A 13,091-nucleotide genomic window follows, 5' to 3' on the forward strand; every position below is an offset into this window, starting at 1 on the left:
CAGATGTGTCTATGTCTGTGTGTGGTGGTCTAGACTCACAAGTTTAAGTTTCACTAAACAAGAGGTTTAAGTTTAAATTCAAAATACGGGTGGCAAAGATTTGTGAGAAACTAGCGATAAAGCTGGTCTAGTTTATGCAAGTATATCATTTGGTGTAAGTCGCTTCAAATCAATTCAAAGGTTCAATGGCAGTGACTTTTGCTCTGGGGAACTAGTCCTTAACGGCACGTGCATGAAGAATTTCTGGTTGTCGTCGACAAGGTCAAGCCGATGGGCTCAGGCGAAATTGATTTAGACTTCTTGCAAAAATAAAAAACATTGATTTAAACATAAGAAGCCAATTTATATTATAATTAGTAGACCTATAATTTTCCTGCCAACTGGTCCAACTCACTTCGAGTGGGCCCCACGTCGCAGTGACCTGGCGCAAACAAGAATACCGCAACAGAAAACAAAAACGAAACTCCAGTCGCCCGGAAAAAGCCACAGCTGCCGTCCCCTTTCCGAACACAACCGCCGGCCGCCTCCTCCTCCCCCGCCGCCGCGCCGCCCGCCGCCGGAGGAGGATGGCGCCGCCGGGCGGCGCGCCGAGGGCGGCGCACACGGTCCGCGACCTGGCGGAGGAGGGGAAGAAGCGGGCCGTGCTGCTCCTCGTCTTCGCCTTCGGCCTCGCCTTCCTCATGTCCCGTGAGTCCCCTCTCCCCCCCCAAACCCTAGGGCGACTCCTCGACCGTCCCCCCACCAGAAGGCTCGGCCTCCGGTGCGGCGGGGTGCGCGCCGTGATTTTGGTTGACGAGCCTCGGTCGGTCGGCGTTGGTGCCGTGCCTAGGTTTTATGCCGGTTGCCCCTGATGCGCGGGCGCTAATTTGGGGAGCGTCATTTCAGGCGCATCTGTGGAGTAGCGATATTAGTTTGTTCAATTGGTGTTGTAATTTGTTGCATTGGGGATTGATAGACTGGACTTAGCCCTGAGTAGGTTGTTTGCTTCCATTTTAGCCGATTGGTGAGTTCTTTGGGCCGTCAGAAATTTCACTGCTATTTCAAGATGGCTGGAATTTGTAGTGAATTTTACATGTTGCATTGGGGATTTGGAGACTGGACTTAGCTCCGAGTAGGTTGTTTGCTTCCATTTTAGATGGTTGGTGAATTCTTCAGGGCATCAGAAATTTTACTGCGACCTCAGGATGATTCAAGTTCGCGATGAAATTGTAGAAGGTAGAGTATATTAGCCGATGGTTGTAGCCGGATTATACCATGGAATACATGGTGTAGTCTAAAGACAAGGAGTATACGAGCTTGACATGTACGTTTGATGTTAAATTGAAATATTGCAAATTTTTTATAAAGTCTTTCTGAAAGTTGCCAAAAAAGAAAGCCTACATATCAAGGCAGATTTATATTGCAGTCACACCATTTTTTAATTCTGTTTAAATATTGTTGCTCGCTCATGGCTGTGCTGAATGACTGATTTTCTCCATTGCAGTGACAAGCTCTTCAGTTTGGATTAACTTCCCATTCGCCATATCTTTGATAGTTCTGTTTCGCTACCTGTCACTTGACTACGACTTCCGTAGAAAGAGCACGACTACCACAGATCGTGATGCCAGTCGCCCACTTGCCAAAACAAAAAGTATTGAATTGAGTAAACCTTCCCTTGCTCAGAAGATTGCAAGTACTGGTTGGAGGAGCAAGGTGAATTCGCCTCCAGTTGAAGCAGCATTTGAACAGTTCACAAGGCATCTTGTCACGGAGTGGGTAACAGATCTTTGGTACTCCCGTATAACACCTGATAAGGACGGACCGGAGGAACTCATCAGCATAGTTAATTCTGTCCTTGGAGAGATTTCTAACCGGGCAAGAAGCATTAACATCATCACTCTGCTAACCAGGTTAGAAAGTTTGTTTTATCTCATCAAATGCACAAACAGTTGTATCCTTTTCTTTTCAGAACGTTGGGTTTCTTACGAAGACTTACCTACCTTATGCAGGGACCTGGTCGATCTCATATGCAATAATTTGGAGCTTTATCATTCCTGTGAAGCTAAGATTGGAAAAGAGAAGTTTGTTAGACTCCCGACGGAGCGTCGTGATGCTGAACTGAAACTCGCCCTTTTAGCTCAAAGCAAGTTGCATCCGGCTTTATTTTCAGCCAGTGCTGAATACAAGGTAAAGATTTTGTTGATTTTGAAGCTTTTGGTTATTGCTTATAGTAAGCTGCTTAGCTGCAAAATATCCAAGATAAGGTTGGCACCTTGATGAACACTTGGGTTTTGAACTGGAATTTGGATTATGTTTCATAAGTAACTTGGCTCCTTTCCCCGGCATATGTGCATCATAAGCTTCATGCAGTACTTATGTAGGATAATTAGGTGCTGCTATTGCCAGCCTGCTAGGTCAACACATATTTAAACATGCATATCTGAATGTTAAATACTTCCTGCATAAACTGTTTGTGAGACATCGCGTTCACATCTTTTTTGTTCCTGGTGTATTTATATCTTTGACAACACGCACTATCTCATAATTCATGTGTTCATTTAGCACTTGCATATGATTATTGACGAACTGAGCATCTTGGCAACATGTCTGTATCCGTGTAGGTATCAAAGTTATATGATCATCTGATGCATACTATATGTTTTTTTTTATTTCTAGGTCTTGCAAAGTCTTGCTGATGGTTTGCTCTCAATCACAGTAAAGCCTGAGAATTTACAGTGCTCGTTCTTCCATTATACTGCACGAGAACTTCTTGCATGCACAGTTTTGAGGCCTGTCATAAACTTGGCAAATCCAAGGTAGTAACATACCGTATCTGGTCTATTGCACATGGTATTTTCTAGTGCCATCGTATTGAGATGTAAAATTTGCAGGTTTATTAATGAAAGGATTGAATCTTTGGTTCTTTCTCGCGCCAACAAGGCAGATAAAGGAGTTGAAGGATCCTTGGAGGATGCTACAATGGTGAAGCAAAGGGAGCCTCCTATGCCATCTGTGGATGAACTTTCTGCACTAGCAGACCACTCAAGTCCTGGGGTTGAACTTGTTAGATTCAGTCAGGGCCAGTCCAAAACTGCTTCCGATATGCAACTAAGCAAAACTAAAAGTACATCTAGTATCAAACCAAAAGCCCTTAATTCTTCTATGGTCAATGCTTCACATCCACTTGAGTCAGGCAGTTTACCGCCCAATTCCCACATCTATCCGGATACCGGTATTTCTGTACACCCCCAAGCTTGTGGCAAGATAGCTGCAGAGAGTTATGAAGGAGAGTCAGCACAAATATTGGATGTCAGCTCCCACCGAAAAATTCGAGTCGTGGCACCTGAGCACCTTGAGAATATGTGGACTAAAGGGAAGAATTACAAATCAGAAAATGCAAAACATGTTGCTAAAGCACCTGTTAGATCTTCTTTGGTCACCCATTCTTCAGTGCAGGAGCCAGTTCCCTTCAGCACTTCAATTCTTCATCCTCCTCCTGTTCCACAAAGGCAAACAACATTGTCTAATTCTGAGCATCATCATTTGATAAAACACTCAGCTACTCCAGCATATTCAAATGGCACTAACCACCTGCCAAAAAGTTTAGCTGGAGAAATGGCAGGTCATGCCAGCCAAGAAGATTCTGCATTGGACAGTGAGAGTTCATATTGCACCGAGGAGGACGAAAATAACAATGTAACTGGCTTGGACTCTCCTGTAACCAGAGTTTGGGACAGTAAAAGTAAAGGAAATGGGACATCATCTCATATACATCATCCACTTGAAATGTCTGGTTTCCATAAACCAAGGACAAATAGAAGTCATGCGAGCAAGTTGAAAATGGCGAGAACTTCGTCAGGAAGGAAAAGGTCAAGGTCAAATGTTCAAAAGATTCCATTGTGGCAAGAGGCAGATAGATCTTTTTTGGCAGGTGGTGATTTTGGCATACTAAATGCATCAGCAAATGATTCAAGGACGGATGGACTGTATGATGACACTGAGGTGGAAAGCATGACTAGGATGCTTAGTCGTGCAAATACCTCATCATTGTCGTTGGCGTCAAGTGACTCTTCCTATTCATCTAGCACCAATGTGTTGGAAGACTCGTATTTGAAGTTAAGATGTGAGGTAACAAACTTCCTGTTGATTATTCTTTGATCCTTGTAACTACTGGTGGTGCATATCCTTATTAGATTTCCTTATTCAGGTGGTAGGAGCCAGCATTGTAAAAAGTGGGTCTGGCATGTTTGCTGTGTATTCTGTTTCCGTAACTGATGCCAACAGTAATAGTTGGTCCATCAAGAGGAGGTGATTATGCTATATTTTCTCACTTGATTATGTCAGCTACAAGCCCACAGCAGATACAATGCCTATACCTCGAAACAAAGATAAAAACAGACGCTGCCTACGAAATATGAATGATTATTCGAGTATGTTAGTTGCATTCTAATTCCCCATGTGGTTTTCTGTGCATTGTAATCAGGTTTCGTCATTTTGAAGAGCTACATCGGCGTCTGAAAGAATATCCTCAGTACAGTCTTCACTTGCCTCCGAAGCATTTCCTCTCGTCAGGGTTAGAGGTTTCTGTTGTTCGAGAGAGATGCAACTTGCTCGACATATATTTGAAGGTGCATTTCTTTGCCCTTTCTGAAGATATTTTTCATTTGTTCCATAAGTTTGAGTATTGGCATTGATAGGTCTAAGCAAGAAACAATTTCTTGGAATGTACTTAGTTCAAGTCATAGTTCAGTATCAGCTTGACTAGCGGTCAAAATCTCTGCAAGCATGAATATTCATTACGTGTGATCCATGTTACTTTACATGCTTATAACATCAGTCAGTTTTTTTCTTTCTTTCTGTTCTACGATTGCTATGTGGTCTGTAAACTTTAAAATCAACATTTTATCTTTTGTCATGTTTGCTTTCCATAGCGATCTGTTATCCGTTCATGAAATTTGGTTAAATTCTGAATATATAGTAACTCTGCCTGTTAATTCTACAGAATCTTCTTCAGATTCCAACTGTTTCAAGCTGTATTGAAGTCTGGGATTTTCTAAGTGTTGATTCACAGGTCAGTGTATTAAATCATTGCCCTACCTTTTTCCAAACTTGTATGTATATAACTGTGTGAAATTTTCTCATTGCAGACATACATTTTCACCGATTCTCTGTCAGTTATCCAGGCACTGTCAGGTGAGCAATTTCCCTTTAGTTGAGTAGCTGGTTGCTCTTTCTAATTCCTTGTGCTAAATTTTCTGCCCTCGTCCTTATTTCATGCAGTCAATTTAGATGCAAGATCAAATGAGAGGGGTGCAAAACCATTGAATTCTGCCAAAGCTTTGGATGGAAATTTGGCCTCTCCGAGACAAACTTTAAGTGCATGTCAAAATGATAATGATCAGAAGGATAAGTACTTTGCTGCTGTTGATGGTGGTTTGAGATTGAGGAAGGGAAATACGGAACAGAATTTAGGACCTAGTGTTAGCAACTCAAGTGCCAATATTTATCAAGACCACTCTGGAAGTGATCCTGAACAGAACGATCACTCATTTTTGATAAATTCAGGAACTGATAAGAAAAAGCAGTCAGCTCAAACTGATTATATATCTCAAATTTTGGAATCTGATGGATACTCAGTGAGTCCTAATGAAGTAAGTTCTGGTTGTTTCTACAAATTCTCGCCATCAATTCTTTATGTCTGCTCAAGCTATATTTCTTTTGTTTTTATTCGTATGTGATAGCTGCCTGACTGACAACTTTATACCTACTTTAATGCAGTGGTTGGCCCCAAATCTTAGTGCCCCCATATTTCATCTGGTCGATGTGATTTTCCAGCTCCAAGATGGAGGCTGGATCAGGTGAGTTAATTTTACACCCATGATTATGAATTCTAATATTTGGCTACTGTAAGACTGACCTTGGGATTTGCACTTTTTTTTTATTGAACCCGTTTGACCTTGATCTTTTGTTTTTGTAGGCGTCAAGCATTTTGGGTAGCGAAGCAAATACTGCAATTGGGAATGGGAGACACATTTGATGACTGGCTTGTTGAGAAAATCCAGTTACTTAGGAAGGGGAGGATAATTGCTTTTGCAGTCAAGCGTGTTGAACAAGTAAGTCATATTACATCTTTAGCAAACAGTTGCCAAGTGCCAACAACTAACAGTTTGCAAAGGGAACTGTTTAACGCAATTAGCCAATTAGATGAATTCTCCTTGTCAAATCTTGGTTCGTGATCGCCTCCCTGATTAAGGCTGTATCTTCCTATTTTCTCAATGTACAGATACTCTGGCCAGATGGAATTTTCATGACAAAGCATCCCAACAGAAAACCAGCTGCTCCTTCTCCTGGTTCCCAGAATGATAGCAGGACAAACTATCTGATTGAAGAACAACGATTAGAAGATGCTCATCGTGCAGAATTTGTTCGTGAACTGATAATAGGTGAACTTTCTACTGCCTTTCCCGTTGGTTTGCTGATGTCTAGTTCTGGAGGCGTAATGATCCTCTGCTATCAGACTGTCGCCTCTGTGATTTCTAGCTACTTTTTCAGTGTTCTTCTATTAGCTTTCAGTTTTTTTTTACTGTTTTATATGCACAGATAAAGCACCATCAGCCCTAGTGAGTCTGGTTGGTCGAAAGGAGTACGAAAGATGTGCTCAGGATATCTACTTCTTTCTTCAGGTAAAACATTATTGGTGGATTCAGTTCATAGCGAATGAAAATCTGCCATTTCACCAACAGTCTGCACGCACATTGCCGGTTGTATTAGCTAGCATGAAAGCTCCTAGTTTTCTCCAATGGAACACTCTTGAAACATCACCATTATATCAGTCATCTTCATCTCATTTTTGCATTCGGCGTCCACATACTTCCAGTATTGTGAGTTTATCCTTTTAATATCAGTTTGTTCGGAAGATCATACTGGTCATTATGCTTATGCTGTAAATTTTACTCTAGGATAAACAAAACATTGGAATTATCAATGGATTGATCCTTAGACTGATATGTACAATTGGTTTTCCGTGCAGTCCCCGGTTTGCTTGAAGCAGCTAACGTTCGAACTCGTGGAGCTCCTCGTCCTAGCTGCGTTCCCAGAGCTGGACAGCACAGTGAGGAAGTGGCACGAAGACAAGCATGAGTTCTCCGCCCTGGACTGATTCTTTCAGACGGTTGTATTTTCGTGTCGATCTGTTTCGCTGTAAATAAGAGTGCTGCTGGTTCTTGGCATGCCGGTTTAGATGGTGACGGCTCTGCGCAGTGTGAATACGAGTAGTTAGCAGCTAGCATGGGTAGGATGGTCATGCCATACAGTATGCCGGTTTTGTGCTTGACACTTTTTTCGCCGATAGGGTTTCCGTATATGTAATGCAGGTTGAAAAGAAAGAGAGATTGGTACAGGTTTTTTGGTTCCCCCTGCGCACACACTATGCTAGCGTGTGTTTGTAAATCGGCCGTTTTGGTCACACCAAACTTATCTGCATGATGATGATGAATGAATGAATGGAGGAGTCGATCGGTTCCTGGTTGTTGGCAGCAACAATGCCAACATCTGTGTGATAAGATGCTTCATGTATGTCGATAGAACGCGTCGTTGCTGAACATTCTAGGAAATAGCATTGCTGAACATTCTACTAGGAAATAGCATGAATGAAGGAAAGAAGGACTTGCAACTCCAGTTTTGGCAGTTGAGAGAATCGATCCGGGCACCGGCCTGCAGCCGGATCGTACCTCCACCAGTACGTGTCTGTTGGTATAATCAGATTCAGAGTAACCGAATCGTAGTAGAAGAGGCCAATCTTCATCCCGGGCGGTGCATCTCTCAAATCTAAGTATGATCTATCCATCCATATATGCCCCTGGCAGCAGCCCGTACGTGATTTGAGGAGGAAATCTTCCATGTTACGTAGGTCGAGCAAGAGGCGGAGCCGGACGCATCTATGGCTACTTCACCGGAGAGCGTGAACGTGCAGGGGAAGCCGGAGACCACCGCCATGGCGAAGACGAAGACGACGACGACGAAGAAGGCGACTGACGATGCTGCCGGCGGCAAGGAGACCACCACCGCCGCCGCCGCGGACGTGCTGGCCGTGATCTCCAGGCTCGTCGGCCGCCCCTTCCGTGATCTCCAACCGCGTCCAAGAGGCTGGAGAAGCTCGGGAGGATGCTGGCGACGGAGGCGGTCCTCGAGGCTCTTCTCCATGGCGCCGACCGTCGGCTGCTGGGCGGCCTCGCGGCGGACCTCCGGGAGGCCGAGGCGGCGCTGGACGACGTCGAGGACCGGCACCTCCGCCTGCAGGGGCTCATCGTGGCCCACAAGGGCGAGAGGCGGAGCCTGGTGAGGAAGCTGCTGCTGGAGCTCAAGTGCTCCCGCATGAAGGCCAAGCTGGAGAGGCGCCTGAGCAAGGCGGAGGGCATCGTGAACAAAGCGCACCGCCAGGTGAAGAGCATCGTCGACGTCGACCGTCAGAGAAGATCGCTTGTTCCTGCTTCTTCTGCCAGTTCAAGGAGGCAGAATAGTTTCTTGAGTTAAAGCAGAACAACATACATCAGCTTTGTTCTGGATGATAGGAAATCTTGACATCAATATTAGATGATCCGGACACACGTCTGCGCTAATTTTTATGTTGCAGCTCTGTTTGGCGTCGCCAAGGATCGTCGTAATCTCGTTTGCTCGACCCGTTCTTGCATATTTTCTTGAATGTTGAGCATTTGTGGATGATCCATATATGGACAACAAGAACATGTGTCCGAATAAATTGAATCCAAATTCGAACTTTTTATTTCGAAACTTATGTTTGAGTTGTAATATTTATATTTGACTTGTAATATTTATATTTGAATTATAGGTTCATTATTTGTTCAACAATATTTTGTCTGCGCACCTTAAAGGTCTGCACAAATTTTTCAAACCTATATAGTTCAGTTGCATGTTCGATCGACTGAAGTCTCTATATCTTTATGTAGAGGCTTCTGCATTAGTCACGGTAAGAAATCTTGTTGAGTTGCGCTGTTCTCCCACTCACTCTTTTGCAGAAAACATTTTCTTCAAAATTTTCGCTCTCTGTGACAAAACACTTTGCCTCGGCGTAGTGGTAGAGGAATACCCAACTATTTGGGATAACCTACAAAGTAGCACTTATTTCAACAAATTTGATGACTCTCTTTTCAGTGTAAAACCACAGTCTCAAAAGCATCACATTTAGAAGTATATTGGCGAAATAATCAATGTCATGTATGATGTCATACATAGTTTGATTACAACTACTTAAAACACTCTTTCTATTAGTAGTGCTTCGAGTAGTTGTACGCTATAAAATAATTTTTACAACCCATCAGACATTTGCTAAATTTGCAACTCCAATATTCTTTTCTGCAATCAAATTGTAGAAACATAATTTTCTTGCTACAAAAATTTCTACTTCATTATGAAAAGATACAGATTTATGTCTCAATTAGTAAGTATAAATATCTACTTGAAACATCCTTGAAGATAGATAAATCTACTGCTTGCAACAACACTTATTGGACTACACACATCAGTATGCATGTTTCAATTATTTTGTTGCTGGTTCTTAATGGCATGTGAACAATATTTTAGTTTACTTTACTATTCGGACGAAAGATGCAAGTGTGAGATGATTCGTAATCATATAACTCCAAAATTCATTACTATGAAATTTCTCTATGCGGGTTTCTCCAATGTGACTAAATGCAGTGCCACACACATGCGGTATTCTTTTAGTCTTGCGACATTTAGCGTCAGTGTCATAGATGTTCAATTCTATTATCAATATTCATAACTTACATCCTATTCACAATAGGAGTATGGACCTTTTGTTCATTACATCAAACAACTATTGTTTTCTTATGAACAACCTCCTTGCAACTTCTATGCAATGGGCTAGAGTGTACTAAACTCTAAAATGAATCATGACAATAAATTTAGAGGTAACATGTTGGTGAAAAAGTATCATAACTATTACAAAATTTTCAATACATATTTTAACCTCATTAATTTGTTGGTCATTAGGCCGTAGTATCTTGCATCGATTCGCAACATCATGCAATCGAGTCGGTATCCTTGTGATCAACTTTTAACCACAATTCCCGAAAAATTTAGTGTTTAACAATTTAATCACAAATCTCAAGAATCATACTTTACTTGACCGACTGTCTCTACATCTTATAACTTGTATGACATTCATACCTAAGCTGGACATTCCAGCCTTCTTTTCTTTCCGCCTCTAAACTTCTTACAGTTTTACTTTCAATATTTCTCCACTCAACAGAAGATTCATCTAACTTAAGAGTGGTGTGAGCCCCAAACTTCCCTAGGCATGTAAGTCTCATTACATTCTTTGGTTTTGTTCTTTCTCTTTAAGTTCTCACCATCAACTCATGACTTCTATTCTTCCGGATCTTACAAATTTTAGTCCTAAACATAGTTGAATGCTTCACTAGAACTTGCAAACAAAACACTTCTTTACATATCACATATCTTTAACCTTTGTTTGTTTCTGAAAACAATTTTCAGTTCCAAGAATATCACATAACTATCCCAAACATTTTGAAGTTCGGCTTTCTCGGAAGCAAGTAGACCGTAATGCAATTCTTGCTTTTGGATCAAAGGACGTGAGTCTCATCATCCATAGCATTAGTAGGAGAGCATTGCAAGCATGCAGTAGGACAAAAAAAAAATCCTTCTTGGCACTCTTAGCGGACGATTCTCTCAATCATAAAGATTCAACCAGATAAATAACAGTCAATCAATTTCAATAACAAAGGTGGAACTATGAGCCATAATTCTACAACTATAATGCAAACTGCACATAGACATTATTCATAATTAATTTGCATTAGTGATTAAACCAAACTAATAGATAATTGTGCTACCACTCAAATCAATATCTCTCATAATTGATTTTAAGCGATTCAAGATCCAAGTCTAGTTCTCAGCCATTGATGTAAACATCACTGATGACGAGAATTTTGACCGGTGGGCAAACTATTGTCGGTCATATCACCATATGACTCTTGTTCATCTTTTGATGCTCCGAGCTCAGAACAATTCTGCCAGAACTTCAAGACAACCGAGTGCTATTCCCATACATGGTATGACCATCCCCGTCTTACACCTCACGTTCCGTTTGTACTCATGTGGACATGACGCGCTCCAGAACGCTATGTGTTATAGACGGTTGCAACACTGGGAAGAGCACCTTTTAACTCGAAATTACTGTGAAAGATCATCATATTAATTGACTACTGCACAATCAAAGGGTGCAAACAACAAAGGGATAAACATCTCAGGCAATTCATAATAGCATGATATGGTATAGCCCTGGCTGCCGGTAGTTCTCCATGATCATCTTCAATTTCCAGTTGAAGCGACGTGACGGCCAATATTTTGTTGCCACGTCAACCATTTCAAAAACGCCGCCGTGGCGGCAATCTCAGAAAACGTTGTCGTGGCGGCCTTTTCAGAAAATGTTGCCATGGCACCAAGATCTAAAATTCCGACGTGGCACAAAATTATAGCTCCTTGTCCTATGCCATGTACACCTTCTCCTCGTCAAGGTCCTCCGTGTACGGTTGCCATCGTCACCTATAACCTGTAGGCTATCTCTATGATATTTACATTAACATGGCAATCTCATGGCTCCAGCCATCATGCCGTGACGCGCAGGCCACTTAACATTACAACATATAACCATCTCATACATAAAGTCATTATCATGACGAAGGCTATACCACATCATATGCATACCCTACAAAACCAAGTTAGACATCCTCTAATCAGTTTGGCAAATTTTAATTACGTGGCTACTAGGGTTTCCGGATAAACCTAGATACATACATGCACACCATAATATGATAATCCTTGTTGCTATATTGACTTTCAGGGTGTGTGAAAGAAGAGACTTAATTAAAAATCTCGTCCCCCACACTAAAGTTTGTTAATACACATGACCCCCTAGAAGATCATCCATCTTCATTGCCCTCTTGCGTACGTGACGGTTCACTATTCTTGACTATGGTGAAGTCCAAGGAACTGTTAGCAGATCATCGACAGCCAGAGCCGAACGATTGTCAGAACCTTGTGAAAAATGACACCATGCCGTCAATGAATTGAATCGAAGCAACACTTGAGGAAAGCATAGTAAGAACATCACCCTCACATCCACACGTGATCTAGATCACAACCTGCATCTACTCATAGAACCGCTCTGATAGCACTGTTGGGAAACATAGTAGAAAAAGTCCGTCCTATGATCAGCTAGGAACAATATGAAGATGCATAACGGGTTTAGATCAACGATCGTTACCGACTACGAGAGTGCAGCAGAAGTAGACGAGTCGGTGTAGATTGTACTTGGAGTCCCTTGAACGTCGATGACAATCCCATGAACCGGCCTTGAACGATCCCTCGAACTTTAGACCGAAAGCATGACCTCTCTACTTGGTTGCAAGCGTACGATCTTCACAATCCAGCAGCGCTTCACCGTCCAGAGCTAATCTTCGCCGGAGAATTAGAGGAAGGAGATTAGAACCACACGAGTCTTCTAATTATGAGGATTAGAGGTGGCTAGGGCTAGCTCTAATTAGTCAAGTAGGACCAACAAAAACTAGAACTAGATCAACTAGAGGAGGCTCCACAACTTATATTAACAATAGAGCAAAATCCCCTATTATATATATAGGTTGGAGGGGAGAGAGGGGCAGCCACCAAAAGGGGAAGGAGTCCCCTTTGGTGCGCCAGCCTTGGGGGAGTGCAACTCCCATCCCAAGTAGGATTCGGCCCCCTTTGATAGGAAAGGGGGGCACCACCTCCATATGGGCCTTTGTGGCCCATAACTCCTTCCACCACTTGGCCTTTTAAGATCCATTGCTATTAATTTAAATATATAAATGTTATATATATTTTAGACCATTATATATATAACTTAACATCCCCAGAAACATTTACACCTATATATGTTAATCGGTAATACCTGGTATTAGCCGATATTCACCGAAACCCTTCCGATGACCCCGAAACGATTCCGGAACCTCTCGGAACTATTCTGGATATTAATAAAACAATCCACAAATATATTCTCATCAGTCCTA

The 13,091-nt window shown here is 42.2% G+C and overlaps 1 protein-coding gene across 1 annotated transcript; it reads left to right on the forward strand.

Moving 5' to 3' along the window:
* Positions 1-464: 464 nt before the first annotated feature.
* Positions 465-7,501, forward strand: LOC123069756 (uncharacterized). The gene is made up of 15 exons (XM_044492694.1): positions 465-687; positions 1,484-1,889; positions 1,989-2,166; positions 2,656-2,795; positions 2,871-4,107; positions 4,187-4,287; positions 4,463-4,607; positions 4,982-5,050; positions 5,127-5,172; positions 5,260-5,630; positions 5,758-5,837; positions 5,957-6,092; positions 6,263-6,422; positions 6,580-6,662; positions 7,010-7,501. The coding sequence occupies exons 1-15, from the start codon at positions 567-569 to the stop codon at positions 7,136-7,138; spliced, it is 3,402 nt and encodes a 1,133-aa protein (XP_044348629.1). The 5' UTR covers positions 465-566; the 3' UTR covers positions 7,139-7,501.
* Positions 7,502-13,091: the final 5,590 nt, after the last annotated feature.

This window comes from Triticum aestivum, chromosome 1A (genome assembly GCF_018294505.1).
Source record: "Triticum aestivum cultivar Chinese Spring chromosome 1A, IWGSC CS RefSeq v2.1, whole genome shotgun sequence".
NCBI lineage: Eukaryota > Viridiplantae > Streptophyta > Magnoliopsida > Poales > Poaceae > Triticum > Triticum aestivum.